This window comes from Aquarana catesbeiana, linkage group LG02, assembly GCF_042186555.1.
Source record: "Aquarana catesbeiana isolate 2022-GZ linkage group LG02, ASM4218655v1, whole genome shotgun sequence".
Classification (NCBI taxonomy): Eukaryota; Metazoa; Chordata; class Amphibia; order Anura; family Ranidae; genus Aquarana; species Aquarana catesbeiana.
Window position 1 is genome coordinate 69654298 of NC_133325.1, and position 19160 is coordinate 69673457.

Sequence of the window (19160 nt, forward strand, 5' to 3'; positions counted from 1 at the left end):
TGCCGATCTTGACGTTTTGAATACTTTAAAGTGCAGAGGAGGGGTTTGGGGTCTTATAGACCCCTGATCTTTCCATAAAGAGTACCTGTTACTGCCTATTACTGTCACAAGGGATGTTTACTTTCCTTGTGACAGCAATAACAGTGATAAAAAACAAAAAAAAAGGTAAAATGACAGTGTAAAATGTTTTTTTTTTTAAATGTAAAAAATATCGGCTATTGGCAGGAGAGGTGGCCAAAATATCGGTATCGTATGGGCACTGAAAAAACGATATCGGTGGATCCCTAGTACATAATCCACACACAAACAGAACCAGAACTTGCATGCAATGTCTCAACGCGTTTCATGAATCTCTGTTCACTTCCTCCGGAGTAGATGCTACTACAGATATCTACAAAATAAGACATTAAATATAGAATATTCCATGATATCACATAACGATTGTAAAATGGGAAGTATAAAACCATTCCACCATCATGGTTTTATTCCACCATCAGTGCCAAGCATGGGATTGAAACTTACAAATCAGCTTAGAAATGATTAACAACACTTCCAAATGGTGACCACAAGGGGCACTTGCCCTGGGAGCAGTGTGAGCCCAGAGGGACAAATGAAGGGAAAATTCAACGCAGATGGAATTTAGGATCAGTCTAGCACATGATGTACACCAGTAGGTAATATGAGTAAAATGATATATGGAATATAATATATTATAAACAAATGTATCAAAAAAATAGTGACACCAAGAACGAACCAGGAGAAGTTATCTTCAGTGCTTGGCTACCATGTAGATATAAATCAAATAATTAAAATAGAAGTTTGGGCTTTTAAAGAATCATACTTACCTAGGTGGTGCCCCCTGCTGGCTCTAACACTGAGAACTAGGGCTGGGGAAAAAGTCGATTTGAATCTTGAATCGAGTTGAGAGGTCAAATCGATTCAAATTTTCAGCAAATCGATTTTTTAGGTTTTGTTTTTTTCACCAGGACCGGCGCTGACAACGCGCCGGTCCTGAGGAGCTGCGGGCAGGAGTTTTTAGGCGAGGCCGCGGCTTTGGCCTAGTCCGCGAGGCCGGACGCCTAAAAACTCCTGCCTACAGCTCCTCAGGACTGGCGCAGTGTCCATAAAAAAAAATAAAAAATTTGAATCATGAATCGAGAGGCTGAGCTGGGTGGCAGTGTTCTATCAGAATAGCGAACCCATCAGATTAGGTAACGGAAGTTACGTTCTATCAGCTGCGCATGTGTTCCCCCCGAAACACCTGCAGTCAAAAGGCGGCAGTGGACATCTTACTACACCCAGCTACATCTTGAATTTAAGAGTAACTTTAGCAATAAAGTGAGCATATATAATACATAATACATATATAATACATAATACATATATAAAGTGAGCATATATAAAGACATATAGTATATTGACATCTGTGATGCTGTTTGGATGTTACATTTTGAAATCCTAAAGGTTTAGCGCTGAGCAGTGTGGGTTGCACCAATATGGCCTCCGCTACCTTCCTGCTGCTGGCGTCCAGCTTCTTTCAAAATGTAACATCCAAAGAGCATCACAGATGTCATTATATACGCTCACTTTATTTCTAAAATTACACTGACATTTAAGATGTAGCTGGGTGTAGTAAATTGTCACCTTCTGACTGCAGGTGTTCTGTCAGATTAGCAAACCTGGTAGCAGTGAAATTCATGCGCAGCTGACGTAACGTCACTTCCATTACCTAATCTGATGGGTTCGCTATTCTGACAGAACACTGGCCCAGGGTTCTGGGTGGATCCCGACCATATAGATGCAATGTTTACCCAGACTGGACCGGCTCTGTGACATCAGCAGACAGTGGGCTTCAGCTAAAAAAGGGTCACAGGAGTGCAGAACAAGCTTTGGCTGTTCTTCTCCTTTTAAGGTGTGTATTAAAATATAATTGCTCCAAAGTTCAGACTATAAAGTTTGTGAATGTAGAGGGTAATCAACCCAAAGTGCAATGGTTAAAAGTAATACAAAGAGAAAGAGACTCAAAACCTAGCCAAGAGAGCAATGAATATAGATGTACCAAAGAAAAATATCCACCCAAAGCAGAACCCAAAACCAGTGAAAGGATTATATTGAGAAGTGGAAACACCAACAGCCTGTATTGCAACAAATAATCAACATAAACGTATATATATATACTGTAGGGACTATAATCCTATGTGATTCTAAACAGGTCTTCAATTAAAAGGAGCCATCTCCTATCTACCCGCTGTATTTATCCCAAAGGGATTGCCCCAGGTCCTTCCCAACGCCATGTAAATGCTGCCCACAAAGGGGAGGCACTGTCTCTGAATTTGATGTCCACGGCCATAAGGCAAAATTGGCGCCAAAAGAGCATCCCCAGAAGTCGCAGAACGATGCATTATGCATCAGCGTGATGATGCCACAAGTAAGCTGACGTCACACACTAGGAGTAAAGTATGGTGCCATGCATAACGAGACGCTGCCCACCCCCCGCACACCATCCCATTCCGCTGCCTGTAAAAGTGATCGGTGGCTGTTTAGCCGCTCTGATTATGGCATCCGGATATCACCACTATATCCCGAGGAAGTACATATGCGTACGCCAGTCAGGAAGTGGCTAAAAAATATTAGGTGCATCATAAAACACATGCCGTTCTTTGGTGTGGTGCAGTGAGGATATGTTGTAATACTGCATTGGAGTCTTTTTTTGGACATTATGGAAAAACATACTAAAAAACCTGTTTTATCATGTATACTTTTAATCAAATGTAACTCAGTAAGCCTCATACTTCTGTAGCCCCTATATTTCAGGCTTGCACTAAGCCTAGGTTCACACTATGCTGCTTTCCAGCAGGCTATGTTTGCACAGGCACAGCACCCTATTCATTTGAACAGGCTGCTATACCTACAGATAACGCAGGGAAAAGGTTCCTGCACTGTTTGCAAAAATGGAGTTGTGCAGTGTGTTTCTTAGCACAGGAAATCGCACTGCGGTTTTCAGTACATGGGGCGCCATTAGGATTAATTGCATCTCCACACATCTGCTAAACATTTTCAGTGTGGGAAGGTGTGTGAGGACACTTAGTCAAGCCCAACTACAGTGCACTTATGCAGACTATGGGGTTGAATTACTAAAGGCAAATGCACTTTGCAAAGTGTAGTTGCTCAAGAGCTTAGTAAATGAGGGGAAGCTTCACTTTACAAAGAATACCCAATCACGTGCAAGGAAAATTTAAAAACAGCATTTGGTTGGATGATGGAAGTCAGCAGAGCTTCTGCTCATTCACTAAGCTCTGGAGCAATTGCACTTGCAGAATGCACAGTCTATTTGCCTTTAGAAAATCAACCCCTGTGTCTTCACTGTGTCATACTGATCGGAGAGGAGCAAAGCGAGCAGAGGAGCGATGACTTATCAGTGAGGTGCTGCTCTTTCTTTGTCCAGTCAGCAGTCTGTGGGTTTGTTATTGGCCAAGCTTTGCTGTTGTGGAGGTAGAGAACCTGGCTGTGTTATGTGGCAGATATGCTTTAATTATGAGTTTGCAGTGAGAGAATTCGCAATCCTATGGCATGTATAGTTTCAGATACAGTATATGTAGTTGACCAGGGCATTCAGTTGCTTGCCTGGAGTTCAGCTTTACACAGTGTGCCATTAACAGAACCGACCATCCTGATTTATCTTGAAGAGATACAAACTAAAGCTAAATCAGTCTTAAATGAACCTCCTGCTGATCCAGCATTGACTCCTGTTACCCGGCACGTACTTTCCCATGTGTTTCTTCTCCTGGTAACTATCTCTCTTATAAGTGCTTGGCAACTATCTGCATTGCCCTTCTTTTTCTGTCTCGACTTACAGTAAAGAATTCGGGTCATCAGTATTTTGTTTTGATGGTTTCCAGAAACAGTATTGTTCAAGATAGAGGTAGCAGTGCACAATTAGAATACTTTGCTTTTGTAGCGCTGTATTGATCTTTTTATTATGAATATACTGTAAAGTTAAAACTAAAAGAATCATTTCTGCTGTTGTGCTCCACAGGGGATTTTCTCTGTTGTTGTACTAAGATAGCTTGCTGGTTGAATAAAAATGATCAGCTGAAAAAGTAAAGATATACAATTAATTCTGTACAGCAGCATAGTTTCCAGTAAAAAACATGATTGTGTTATGCCGGAGTTTTATTGTTTAAAGATCACCTTACACAGCTGCTCCATTTTGTTTGCCTATACGCCTTCCCTGATTGAAAACTGATTTTAGAGTAAATGCCAATCTTAACCACTTGCTACCCAGGCCAATTCTGACACTTCGCTCCTACATGTAAAAATCATCATTTTTTACTAGAAAATTACTCAGAACCCCCAAACATTACATATGTTTTTTTTAGCAGAGACCCTAGGGAATAAAATGGTGACCGTTGCAACTTTTTATCTCGCATGATGTTTGCGCAGTCATTTTTCGAACGCGTTTTGTCCTGGAAAAAAAAACATGCATTAAAAAAAAAAATGAAACAGTAAAGTTAGCCCAATTTTTTTGTATAATGTGAAATATGATGTTACACCGAGTAAATAGATTCCTAACATGGCAAACTTTGAAATTGCTCAAACTCGTGGAATGGTGCCAAACTTTGGTACTTAAAAATCGCCATAAGCGATGCTTTAAATTTTTTTTACAGGTTACATGTTTAGAGTTAGAGGTGGTCTAGTGCTAGAATTATTGCTCTCGCTCTAACATTTGTGATGATACCGCACATGTGTGGTTTGAATGTCGTTTACATATGCGTCCACTTCTGCGCGTGAGCACGCGGGGACAGGGACGCTTTAAAAAATGTTTTTAATTGTTTATTTTACTTTTATTTTTCTATTTTGACACTTTCTTTTTACTTTTTTTTTGATCACTTTTATTCCTATTACATAGAATGTAAACATCCCTTGTAATAGGAATAGTGCATGACAGGTCCTCTTTACAGTGAGATCTGGGGTCAATAAGTCCTCAGATCTCGGCTCTAGGCTGGGAAGCCTGAAAAAAAAAAAGACCCTGACTTCCCAGCCGAGGCAGTGGCATTTTTTCAAATGCAGAGGCCGGGCATGACGTCATACCGTTGCGCCCAGCCTCCGAACCATCATAGAGACTTCCGCAGGCTATTTGTCTATGGTAAACTTCCGGCATGTAAGTTTGAAGATGGACAGCGCACACAACGGGGAACTCCCAGTTCAACCCTTTAGGTGCTCAGGCTCAGTGTGTCCTTGCACACCACAACACAAACAAGTAAAAGGATTGAGCCAGCAACTCTGTAGTCCATATAACGATTTTAATGGTTGGTTCCATGAAGTGACATGCAAAGCAGCTGACACAGCCTTAGTCGTAGCTAGGGCCAAAACAACTAATCGATTAATCAACAACTAATTGATTATGAAAATAGTTGACAACTATTTTCATAATTGATTAATCGGCCAGCTTATTAGTTGGCCTGCATACAGAATGCATTTGTTTACATATCAAGAAATACAATGCAGAACACATACAGCTCAGTACACTGTCCATACATGTCAATAAGTGCCTGAGAACTTGTGAATGTGTGAGGAGCAATGCCTCATAGGACATGTAGTCCTGGGCAGGAAGTGAGTGGTTCTAAAGGCAGAAGTTTTTTTTTTTTTTTACCTTGCTATAGGGGCACTCTATACTATAATTTGCAGCTTGCTAGTGGGGCACTCTGAAGGCAGAAGGAGGACCCCAGAAAAGGAGAATCGGGGCCGCTCTGTGCAAACCATTACACAGAGCAGGTAAGTATAACATGTTTGTTGTTTTTAAAAAAAATCACTTTAAAGAATCTGTGCATGGAAGATCAGCATCTAAAGCCAGAGAAGGTGAAGGCTGATAAAATGGAGGTAATAGAAGGCATTACAATTACATTTAAAGTAAACTTTTACCAGTATTGTGCATTATATTTAAAATGATTATATCCATGAAAAGAAAAAAAAAGTCTCAGCTTTTAGTACTGCTTTAATATAAAAGATTTATATCTCCCTTCCACCCTTCATGTCTGACCCCTTGTTAAAGTGTGACAGAAAGTAATGCAACGACCCCCATTTTATTCTCTAGGGTGTTAGAAAAAAATATATATAATGTTCGGGGGTTCTAAGTAATTTTGTAGCAAAAAAAATGATTTTTATTTGTTAAGAAGAAGTGTCAAAAAGAGGCTTGGTCCTTAAGTGGTTAATCCCAGTTGGGGAATTTATTAGGGGCAGGAGAAACTGCTCCACCTTGGGCAGCTTCTATCATGAGTGTCAAAATATTTCTAAATCGTGGCTACCAACAGTGGCATCTAGATAGAGCCATTGCCATTGCCTCCAATAGAAATAGAGATGATTTGATCTCCAAGAGACGTAAATCCAAGATATGGGAGGCAATGGCCATCTCCCTGTAACACTTGGTACTACCTTCTCCAAAGAATACAATCAAATTAAACAAATAATAAATATCTCCCTGTTCTGAATGGAAATGGTGATTTGGTGAAGGTTTTGAACAATGGCTGTAGTTTTTCCTGCCGCCGGGCATGCGCCCTGGGCAATTTACTGTCCCCTAGTTTATACAGGTTAGCCTTACCTCCCAAAACCTGGCTCAGTACCACAGGCTCAGACAACTGTGGCCTGAACACCTGCAGATACTACAGTAAACATATTAATAATCATAAGTCCATTACTTCATATCACAACGGCAACACATTTCCCATTAAGGATTTTATTAATTGCAGTTCAAAATATGTGATATATGTAATTGATTGCAGCCTCTGCAGGTTACAGTATGTAGGATGCACTACAAGATCTCTGCGCACTAGGATAAGTGAGCATTATAATGGTACCGCCTCAAGCAATATAAAAAAGATGTCTAATGTATCAAAACATTTTAAAACATGATGGCAATATTATTATTATTATTATACAGGATTTATATAGCGCCAACAGTTTACACAGCGCTTTACAACATTGGGGCAGACAGTACAATTACAATACAATTCAATACAGGAGGAATCAGCCCGGCTCGTTAGATCTTACAATCTAGGATGACCTCATTTTCTTTCTGTGCAGTGCAGAAAATTAAACCAGCGGCACGTGGAGGGGATACACACAGAAGACTTCTAGAACAGGAAGTGAGATGGATCCTTTCCCTGGGGACACGGATCCCCACTGGAATGAATTACAGACGGGATGTGGATTTATTACTTAAATAATGCAATCCAATTCCCTCATTCCCTTTAGACATTATACCTCTCTGTCTCAGTTCTCTCATTTCTAGTCTTCACTAACTACCTATTATTACTTTTGACCCTTGTTGATACATGTTGTATGAGCTCCTTTGTTTTTCCTGTCTTATACACAGTGGTTTACCATGATGCCAAATAGATACACTTTTTTTTTCTTTCTTGCCCGTGTGAGTAGGGTGATCATGTATAGTATGCCACTGTGCTTTTAAATCTTTTGAAACATGTCAAGTGATGTATATCTTTTGTCTCAGTCCTTTACCTGCATTTTGGCATCTTGATATTAACCTCTTAATTACCCAGTTAATTGCTTCAATTTACCATGCAAATAGATTTTTGGGGTGGAGCTTATATGAGTATAAATGTATTGCCATTTTTATGTTTAACATGCTACGACGAAGGATGTTGCCGAAACGCGTCAGCTGTTTTGCATGTCACTTCATGTAACCAACCATTAAAATCGTTATATGGACTACAAAGTTGCCGGCTTAATCCTTTTGCTTGTTTAAACTTCTGGCATGGACCGATTCCTTCTCCTTCTTGCTGATCGTATGGGCGAGCCGGGAGAAGCACCGGAGGTAAGCCTGTAAGAACGATCAGGCGACTGAACAGCCACTATGATTGTTCCTATGACGCAGGGAATCACCAGCACTAAAAGAAGACATCTGATGCCTGTAGCTGCAGGCATCATTCAGATATCATTGGGCGGGATGTGGTTAAATAGCAGGTTTGTATCTGAATGTCCAACCCAATGAACCAGTACATGTAAAATTCTGTGTCGGCAGTTACCCACTTTGTAAAAGTTGCATGCAAGCCGAGGTTCCTATACCAAAAATATGTCAAAGCCAAGAAATATCATAACGTTAGTAGCGCTACGCAATCCAAATATTTTAGGGTTGCTAATAAATCCACTTTAATAGGGTAGATACGAAGAAAGTCCACTTTAAAGGTGAAAATAAGCAGATGTAATGCCGCATACACACGAGCGGACTTTACGGCAGACTTTGCCCGGCGGACGGGATTTCGTCGGACAATTCGATCGTGTGTGGGCTCCAGCGGACTTTGTTTTCTCAAAAGTTGGACGGACTTAGAATTGAAACATGTTTTAAATCTATCCGTCAAACTCGAGTCCGAAAAGTCCGCTCGTCTGTATGCTAGTTCGATGGACAAAAAGCCACGCTAGGGCAGCTATTGGCTACTGGCTATGAACTTCCTTGTTTTAGTCCAGTCGTACGAATTCGACGGACTTTGGTGGATTGTGTGTAGGCAAGTCCGTTCATTCGCAAAGTCCGTCATAAAGTCCGTCGAAAAGTCCGCCGGGCAAAGTCTGCCGTAAAGTCCGCTCGTGTGTACGCGGCATAAGTGTAAGATAGTCCGTCCCAAAAAATAATCGTTATAGATCTTAATTCGAGATGACTGCCTTTACCATACTGCGTGTGTTAGAATCCCCTTAGGTAATCCACTTACCAGATAATACTGGGTTATGCGCTTGTCTTTCAATAGATATTACCAGCACACTGCATATACTCCATCTAATCTCTGCATGGTTATCAGAGAATCTTTTATAAGGTGATAGGGAAGTTGCACAACAATTCCAACGGTGTGGAGAGCAGGATTCAGACGAACTGTCAGCATCTGTAGAGAGGGGTAGAAGGAGGCCTGGCCGTCTTGTACCCAAGCTGGCAGATGTCCAGAGAAGTTGTGAGGCCTATGCTTTCCCTCCTTCTCAAGAACCGTTCTCTGCTACTTATTCTGTCCTTACCAGGCGGGGTACCTGTCCCCACTTTACCAACTCACAAAATGCATGACAAACCTGGGAGCAAGGGTCTTTTAAAAGGCTCTGCCTGACCTAAGATGGCTGCTAGAGTCACATGGGGCAACAGAATCCAATGGGATAGCCTGCAGGTTAGAGCACGGAGAGGCGAACTGTGATGGTGCGCGTGTGGTGCTTAGGCCACTACCAGGGTGACACCCAGAGCCGGTCGCTGGATTTACAGAGCGGAGCAGGGTAAGCAAAACACTCTCTCTCCTTCTGTACTGTACTGAGAGATCGCCCCTGATGTTAGCCCCTTCCCTGCCAGTGTCATTAGTACAGTGACAGTGCATTTTTTTTTAGCATTGATCACTGTATTGGTGTCACTGGTCCCCAAAAAGTGTTGAAAGTGTCAGTTAAGTTTCCGATTTGTCCGCCGCAGTGTCGCAGTCCCGCTAAAAATAACTGATTGCCGCTGTTACTAGTAAAAAAAAAAAGTGCATAAATCTATCCCAATTTGTAGATGCTATAACTCTTGCGCAAACCAATCAATATACGCTTATTGGGATTTTTTGTACCAAAAATATGTAGCAGAATACATATTGGCCTAAATTGATGAAGAAATTTGATTTTTTACATTTGTTTTTATTGGATATGTTTTATAGCAGAAAGTAAAAAATTATTGTTTTTTTTTATTTTTAAATTGTCGTCCTTTTTTTTTTTTATCTGCTTCCTGCCAAGCGTACGCACATATGCGGCCTCGGCTTTAAGGGGTTGTACCGAGATGATGCATGCAGCTGCATACATCACCCCCGGTACCGTTTTTTAGAGCGGGCGGTTGGCTCTTCAGGGATAACAACCGATTCTGCTAAAAGCCACTCAGCTGTTATACCGGAGGAGCGAGAAAGGACACCCCTGCTGCTCTCGCCGCACTTCCCGGGCCTGCTGTCCCATCGGAAGACCCGAGACACGATCCGGCACTTCAGCCATCTAGAGTAAGACTGGAACAAAGCCGGGAACGGCTTTGTTACAGTCTTCTTTCTGCAAACACGGAAGCGACGTCACAACATCACTTCTGGTTTACTCGGCTGCCAATGGTGCTGTTTTTTAAAAAAAATTACAGTATTCAGAATCGCCGTTTTTTGGTGATCTGAATACTTTGACGTGCAAAGGAGGCATTTGGGGTCTTTTAGACCCCTGATCCCTTCATAAAGAGTACCTGTCACTAGAGGTCGACCGATATATCGGCCGATATTTGGCGTTTTTTACTTAATCGGCATCGGCCGATTGTGCTGATAAAAAAGGCCGATTATAACTTCAGCCGTGACTTGCAAATGACTTCTGTAATAGAAGTTAATGCAAGTTTCCCTAAGTTATCTGTGGAGAGGATTCTCCCCTCCTCTGGGCAGCCTGCCAAGTCTGATAAGAAGATACATTTGTATCTCTTTCAGGTTCTTTTTATCAATAGACTGAACTCCGTGTGTAGAAGTTTTCAGTTTAACCATTTAAAGACTAAATCTTTTCTGACACTTGTTGCTTACAAGTAAAAATCCTGTATTTTCTGCTAGAAAATCACTTAGAACCCCCAAACATTATATATATTTTTTTAGCAGAGACCCTAGGGAATAAAATGGTGATTGTTGCAATATTTTATGTCACACGGTATTTGCGCAGCGGTCTTTCAAACGCAATTTAAAAAAAAAAAATACAGTAATGAATTAAAAAAAAAAAATAAGCAGTAAAGTTAGCCCATTTTTTTTCGTCCAAAAGTTTTGATTACCTGTTTTTGTGTATTTATTATTTAAGATAGGGTTTTTTTTTTTTTTTAGGTTTTTTTTTCTAAATTATACATACAAGTGAACTGATTGGAGGTTTGTTTTGTTTAATGTTTAAATGAAAAAAAATTTCTGTATTACTTAAGGCTGCTTTCACACTGGAGCGGGCAGGCGTTGATGGTAAAACGCTGCTAGTTTTAGCGGCGCTTTACCGTCATTTTAGAGGCGCTATTCGGCTGCTAGCGGGGCGCTTATAACCCAGCTAGCGGCCGAGGAAGGGGTTAAATGCGCCCCTGAAGCACCGCTGCCAAAACGCTTTGCAGGCGCTTCGGTAGCGGTGCGCATTTATTTCAATGGGCAGGAGTGGTGGAGCAGCAGTATACACCGCTCCAAAGATGCCGTTTGCAGGACTTTTTTTTACATCCTGCCAGCGCATCGCCTCAGTGTGAAAGCACTCGGGATCTCACACTGAGACTGCAGGGGAGCCGTTTTACAGGCACTTTACAGGTGCTATTTTTAGGCCAAAAGCGCCTGAAAAACGCCCCAGTGTGAAAGGGGTCTAACTGTTAGATTTTATGAGATGAAGGGAAAAAAGAAAGGAAAAAAAAAATCGGCCAAATATATATCGGCCCAAAAAAATCGGCATCACATATCGGCCATCGGCCACCGCGATTTCTAAATATCGGCATCGGCATCGGCCAGAGAAAAACCCATATCGGTCGACCTCTACCTGTCACCACCTATTACTGTCACAAGGGACATTCCTTGTGACAGCAATAAAAGCATTTTTTTTTTTAAGTAACAATGTAAAAAAATTTAAAAAATAAGAAAAAAGTTAAAATTTTTTTCAAGCGTCCCTGCCAGCTTGCACAGCAAAGAAAATGCACAGTTAGTCCTGCCCGCATATGTAAACAGTGTTCAAATCACACATGTGAGGTATCGCCGCGATCGTCAAAGCGAGAGCAATAATTCTAGCACTAGACCTCCTCTGTAACGCTAACCTGGTAACCGTTATTTGTTTTTAAAACACCGCCTATGGAGATTTTTAGGTAATGTAGTTTGTCGCCATTCCACGAGTGTGTGCAATTTCAAAGCATGACATGTTAGGTATCTATTTACTCGGTGTAAGATCAGTTTTCACATTATACAAAAAGATTGGGCTAACTTTACTGTTTCGTTTTTTTAATTCATGAAAGTGTCTTTTTTTCTAAAAAATTGCATTTGAAAGGCCGCTGCGCAAATACAGTGTGACATAAAATATTGCAACGATCCCTATTTATTCTCTAGATTCTCTGCTAAAAATATATATATAATGTTTGGGGGTTCTAAATAATTTTCTAGCAAAAAATATAGATTTTAACTTGCAGGCAACACATGTCAGAAATAGGCTTAGACACGAAAGGGTTAAAGTGCAAAAAATAAAAACTGCAGAGGTGATCAAATACCACCAAAATAAAGCTCTATTTGTGGGAAAAAACGACATCAATTTTATTTGGGTACAGTTCCGCATGACTGCGCAATTGTCAGTTAAAGCAACGCAGTGCAGTATCACAAAAAATGGCCTGGTCATGAAGGGGGGGGGGGTAAACATTCTGGAGCTAAAGTGGTTAATAGAGGAACTAAACACTAGAAGCTGTGCCCACTAAAGGCAGCCTGGCCAAAGGACTAGCCACTGGTATTGTCTGTGGTCTGCCAGCCGCTGATCTCCTTGTTACTGATTTAGGAAGCCTTGTTCTGTGCCTTGGCTCTGTGTGTCCTCTGAGATTCAAGACAATTCTTTCTGTCCCTCCTAGGCCTCCACCTCCTATGGAGGTACCACTCACTGCCTCTGTACAGCAGACAGTGCAGGTGCTGCAGAGTTTTGGGTTGATTCTTAACCTTAAGGTTGAACTGGATGGACTTGTGTCTTTTTTCAACCTGACTAACTATGTAACTATGTAACCTCCAGAAGCCTACACTGGATCTGATTCTCTGCCTGGAATTTTTGAGGTTGCTATTGGACACGCACCAGCTTCAGATCTTCCTTCCCCCTCAAAAGATTCTGTTCTTTTGCTCTCTAGTGCAGACTCTTCAGTTCAGAAGACATCCCTCAGTTTGATTTTGTATAATGGTTCTAGGGTTGACTGTTGTGTCTTTCGAGGCTGTGCCTTATGCCTAATTATACTCCAGGCCTCTGCAGATTAAGGCTGGCCTTACATTATACAATTTTCTTGTTCAACTTTCCTTTAGATTTACCAAAACCATATATTATGAGGTCACACCTAAGCCCTTTCAATTTGTATGCAATCAGGCAGGCCCTTGTACTACATAGTTGAAGGTAAATCTAAAGGAAATTGAATAAGAAAATTGTATAGTGTATGGCCAGCCTAACATTCTTTTTGCATTTATCAAGCAATTAGATTAGCCTGTGTCTGCCTGCAAGAACCAGACTTTTCCTGGATTTATAATGCATCCCTGGAGTCTGGGAGGCTATTCTCTTTCTATGACCGAGAAGATTCTCAGGCCCTTGATGATCCAAGGGCTTTTGAGAACAAAAGCTCCCTTCAGAATATGAACTCTTCTTTGACTCTCCCAATGGGAGATAAGTCAATTACGTGACAACTAGTGGTGCACCGAAATTTCGGCCGCTGAAACATATTGGCCGAAAACAGCGTTTTTGGCATTCGGCTGAAAGAAGAAAAGGTGCCGATAATGCCACCGAAAAAGGGGTGGGGTCCGCCACAGGTGCTGCACATTGCGGAGTGTCATCCTGATGGCTCAGGCCTCTTCCTCCCCTCCCTCCTTCTCCTCCTCTCCCTCCTCCTCACGCAGAGCGGCGATCTCCCTGTGTCACAGAGCTGAATTGTCCAGGCGACCTCAGTAACAATGTTCCCGCCTCCTGTGATAGACGGCACACTGATCCAATGCCGGGACATTGAATCAGTGCGGCATATCATAGGAGGTGGGACATTGTTATTGTGGCCGTCCGGTCCGGGAAAATTAATCCAGCTCCGTGACACAGCGGAAGATTGCCGCTCTGATCCGGGCACTGGCAGGCTGCATCTGATGGGCACTGGTGAGGCTGCATATGACGGCACTGGTGAGGCTGCATCTGACCGGAACTGGTGAGGCTGCATCTGACAGGCACTGGTGAGGCTGGATCTGACAGCCACTGGTGAGGCTGGATCTGACAGCCACTGGTGAGGCTGGATCTGACGGGCACTGGTGAGGCTGCATCTGACGGGCACTAGTAGGCTGCATCTGACGGGCACTGGTGAGGCTGCATCTGACAGGCACTGGTGAGGCTGGATCTGACAGCCATTGGTGAGGCCGGATCTGACGGGCACTGGTGAGGCTGCATCTGACGGGCACTAGTAGGCTGCATCTGAGGGGCACTGGTGAGGCTGCATCTGACGGGCACAGGTGACGCTGCATCTGACGGGCACAGATGAGGCTGCATCTGATGGGCAATAGTGAGGCTTTAATTAAAAAGTCAAATATAATACAATTATATATAAAAATATAAAATTTTTTAAAAAACTGTCAGTTTCGCTTTTCGGCTAAGTGCATCCTGCATTTTTTCATTTCGGCACCAAAATTCCCATTGGGTGCACCCCTAGTGACAACTGTGACCTTTGTCAACAACTACGGAGACAACAGAAGTCGCACATGTTGAGAAGAGTCAGGCCTGATACTGTCCTGAGTGAAATGGGGCATTCTGGCCCTGACTGGCGCTGCACATTGTAGAAGTGAAGAATTGGCAGGTGGACTTCCTTGACCATCCAAGTATGGACCATAGAGCGTTGTCTGTCCAACTTGAAGTGTTTCAGGTGATGCAACACCTGCGCATGTGCAAACGTTCAATCATTCTGACCCGTAGGAACCAAGAATGTGAACTGAGCTAATTGCTAATTGCAGAAGAGATCAAGCATGTCTATTCTGCAATATAAATGATTTCAAAGTACCAGGGCCTAGTGCAGTGATGGCGAACCTTGGCACCCCAGATGTTTTGAAACTACATTTCCCATAATGCTCAACTATACTGCAGAGTGCATGAGCATCATGGGAAATGTAGTTCCAAAACATCTGGGGTGCCAAGGTTCACCATCACTGACCTAGTGGTTGCCCTCTGACACACTGGGATGAGGTATTCTTGAAGCACATAAGTTAGCTATTCAGTTCCTCTGCTAATATTACACTAGAGTTCACCTCTGTTGGCTTGTTTCCTCTGTAGTTCATAATGTGCTGTATACCCCTCCATTCCTGCTTCACATCATTCTCCTTAAAGTATTCTTCAATTTTCCTCTCATAAGCCATCTTTGCCTTCTCATCTTCTTAACCTCGTCAGTGGACCAGCATAGAGAACCAGGAAGAAGCAGCTGGCCATCGATAACCTATATTTTTAACCTGGCTCTCAGGTTTCTAGATATGGGGTAGATGGAATTCTAGAAATTTGATACAGTTTAGGTAACAATAATATTTATTTGTTTTCCTATATAATTTTCACGAGCGATATTAAACGCAAACCGAAAAATGTAATAAATTGCGGCATGCCAATCATTAGATGTGGAGCTTGCATCAGTTTTCTTTTCTTTGGCTTTCCCCCCACTTTTCACCTGGTGATCTGCCCAGTAATAACCCTCCTGTATTAGTGAGACACAGCTCTGGAGGAATGAGAAAAGGGGGCACAACGCCAGTGTCAGCCGGGGGGGAGGGGGGGGGGGTGTTAAATGTATTAGCTGATTTAGAACCACTAACAAATTTAAGCCAAACTCCAGCACAAATCAGTTACAGCAAACAGTTGTTCCTTTTTTGGGATAAAGGATTTGTATGATAAAAATTAAAAAAAGAGATCATTTTAATCACCTCTGGTAGTGTTAAGTAGTATAAACTGATACATTCTGCTGGAGAGTTTGTGCTTTGAAAAACATCAGACTGCTTTATCTGGCTGCATTATCAGATGAAAGTAGAAGAAAACCTAAAAAAGAAAACAAATGCAGCCATCACATCTAGGAATTGGTAAGCTGCAATATAATAAATGTTTGCTTTTGGGTTTAATACTGCTGTAATGTTGGCAGTTTATGAAAAGGGTGGGCAGGAAACATTTTAAAGGATGACTACACGTTTATTTATGCCAGATAGGGGGCAAAACTGCACTCAAGATGAGGTGTGACATGCTAGTGAAGAATATACACTACAGACCCCCCTCTGTGTTTGAAGCGCAGTGTCAGAGGAGGGGGTAAAAAGCCTGGAGCTTCTATCTGGATTCATATTGATAAGGAAACAGCTGGTTCTAAAATGTCAAAGTGTGGTCTGATGGTATTACTTCTGTGGTTTTATTTTTAGCATGTGTAATTGTCTGTCCTATCACTATCACAAAATAAGTCCTTTGAGCCCTGGTTCAAATTGGTACGATTTGACATGTCAAATTGGCGGCAATTGCTGGCAATGGCACTGCACCAATTTCAAAAAATAGTTTCTGTACTACTTTTTGCGATTTCGGGCTGCGATTTACATTGACATCTGTGCAGAAACACGCATAGATGTCTCTGAAATCAGGGCCGAAATCGGGACTGACATGCGGGAGTGAACTCGCACGGCTTCATTCCCGCAGCTCAGTGTGAACCTGGGCTAAAAAAGTTTCAAAGCAGTCTGGGACATTTTTAGCAGTTAACATACTGTATATTGATGTATTTACAGTCTCATCCTTTTGGGTACCCTTTATGCAGGCAGAAAAACAATGAACATTTAGCCAGCAGCAATCAGTGGTTGATTTCATCCTATTTATAAATAAAATATAAAAACAAAGCTAAGGGTTTTGGGCAGGCTGCGGTTATTACTCCTATCTGTATGTGGTTGTGTTTTGTCTTTTTTGGACTTGTGAATTTATTACTAATGTAGATAAATCATTATTAGGTTACAGAACTCACCAGTACAACAAAACATGGAGAAGATGTGAAGATAACACTGACACTGACAAGTATTCTGCCAGCAGGGTCCCCAACCTGCATCCAGTTCTTTGGGGTCCTTTTCAAGAGGTAAATGCTGCATAAATGTATGCCTAAAATTCTCTGTACATGCCTGGCTCTAAGCCCCAGTTCATCCCCCGTGTGTTTCTGTGTATGTTTGTGTGCTTATGCCACTACCCTTTCCAACAAACCTGTACATTGTGTTTGACAAAGAAACACATCTAAAAGCTTTTTCATTTACAACTGTGTAAGAAATGTTCACATCCTTACGGCTCCTATTGTAAAGAAACCCCTTATGCAGTTTAGGATTTAACCCCTTCTTGTCCATTGTCATTGTGTGGCCTCATGTTTTCTTTAGAGACCTTAGGTTAAATAGTTTCCCCCCAATGATATAGTCGCCATTCAAAGATTTGTATATTGTGATTAAATCCCCTCTTAAAGTATTACAGGACCCTGCATTCATTATATCTGGTCCCCCACAGTACACAAAACATAGAAATGCAATCATTTTCGGAAATATAAACTGCTAAATAGCATTTCTCATCAGCAGTATAGAGCAGTCTTGTGACTTCTATCAGTTCCTGGTTAAGCTTGTAGGAGGAGTTTTCATACTGCACTGGCTGTCCTTTCAGGATTCAGGACCCCTGACCCTCTGTCTGGACAGTGCTGATTGGCCCTGTGCTGATCATTTCAGTCATTTTTTCATCTTTCCATCTATTAAATCTTCTGCCCTTGTTGTTTTAACTTTGGATAGTAATTAGTAAAAAGTATTTTTTTTCTGCCAGTAAATACCTCATACAGCCCACTTCCTGTTTCATGCCTAGGCTTATGACATCATGCACAGCTCTCTCACTCTTGTGAGAGTTTGCCAGGAAGGGAGGGGGGGTGAGTCATAAGAGGGCCAATGAGACCTGCAAGGCTGCAGAGCTGGAGGTGTGCCTCTGTGTTTCTGTGTAAATCCAGGAAGTGAACAGGCAGTAGCTTCAGTTGCCCACAGTTAAAATAGTTGCAGCCAGAGGAGGGAGTGGAGGGAGATTTCTGCAGCATATTTGGCAAGTAGAGAATCACAGTATATTTAAAATAATATACAAAGTGATTGGAGGGAAGCTTCAGAATGGCAAAGATGTTTTTATTACAAATTATGTGAGCAGACTGCAGTTCCTCTTTAAGTGTCTCTTCTCCAGGGAGAATAAGTTTAAAGTGTTACTAAACCCAGTAATATGAAAATAGTTCATCCGTCCCCCCACAGTGCCCACAGCTTAGAAATCATCTTTTTACATTAATCACTTCAGCCCCGGAAGATTAGGCTGCTCAATGACCAGAGCACTTTTTACAGTTTGGCACTGCGCTGCTTTAACTGGTAATTGCGCAGTCATGCAATGTTGTACTCAAATGAAATTTGCATCCTTTTTTACCCACAAATAGAGCTTTCTTTTGATGGTATTTGCCTCTGTGATTTTTATTTTTTGTGATATAAATGGAAAAAGACCGATAATTTAGAAAAAAAAATATTTTCTACTTTTTGTTATGAGAAAAATCCAATAAACTCAATTTTAGTCATACATTTAGGCCAAAATGTATTCAGCCACATGTCCTTGGTAAAAAAAAAAGTCAGTAAGCGTATATTTATTGGTTTGCGCAAAAGTTATAGCGCCTACAAACTAGGGTACATTTTCTGTATTTTATCAGGCTTTTAGTTTATGACTGCCTATGTCATTTCTTGAGGTGCTAAAATGACAGGGCAGTACAAAACCCCCACAAATGTCCCCATTTTGGAAAGTAGACACCCCAAGGAAATTGCTGAGAGGCATGTTGAGCCAATTGAACAGTTAATTTTTTTTGTCACAAGTGATTGTAATTATTGTAATTCCACATATAACCATGGCATGTGTGAGCAATATATCATTTCGTGACAACTTTGTAATTATTATTTTTTATTTTTTGTCATTTTTCAAAGTTGTCACTAAATGATATATTGCTCACACATGCCATGGTTATATGTGGAATTACAATAATTACAATCACTTGTGACAAAAAAATTAAATGTGGAATTGCACCCCAAAATACATTCTGCTGCTTCTCCTGAGTACGGGGATACCACATGTGTGAGACTTTTTGGGAGCCTAGCCGCGTACGGGACCCCGAAAACCAAGCACCGCCTTCAGGCTTATTAAAGGCTTAAAATGGTGATTTCACTTCCTCACTACCTATCAGTTTCGAAGTCCATAAAATGCCCAGATAGCACAACCCCCCCATGAGCCATTTTGTAAAGTAGACACCCCAAGATATTTGCTAAGAGGCATGGTGAGTATTTTGCAGATCTCATTTGTTTTATTTATTTTTTTTCTTTTTTCAATTTTCAAAACTTTGTGACAAAAAGGGAGATCTGCAAAATATTCAACATGCCTCTCAGCAAATAGCTTGGGATGTC

General features: G+C 41.5%; 1 protein-coding gene across 1 annotated transcript in view; it reads left to right on the forward strand.

Annotated features, from left to right (window-relative positions):
- PIWIL4 (piwi like RNA-mediated gene silencing 4) overlaps positions 1 to 19160 on the forward strand; it is a 400590-nt gene that overhangs the window by 114648 nt on the left and 266782 nt on the right. The window contains exon 4 of the mRNA XM_073612470.1: positions 16677 to 16798. Within this exon, the coding sequence (XP_073468571.1) occupies positions 16677 to 16798 (122 nt within the window). The remainder of the gene's footprint in view (positions 1 to 16676; positions 16799 to 19160) is intronic.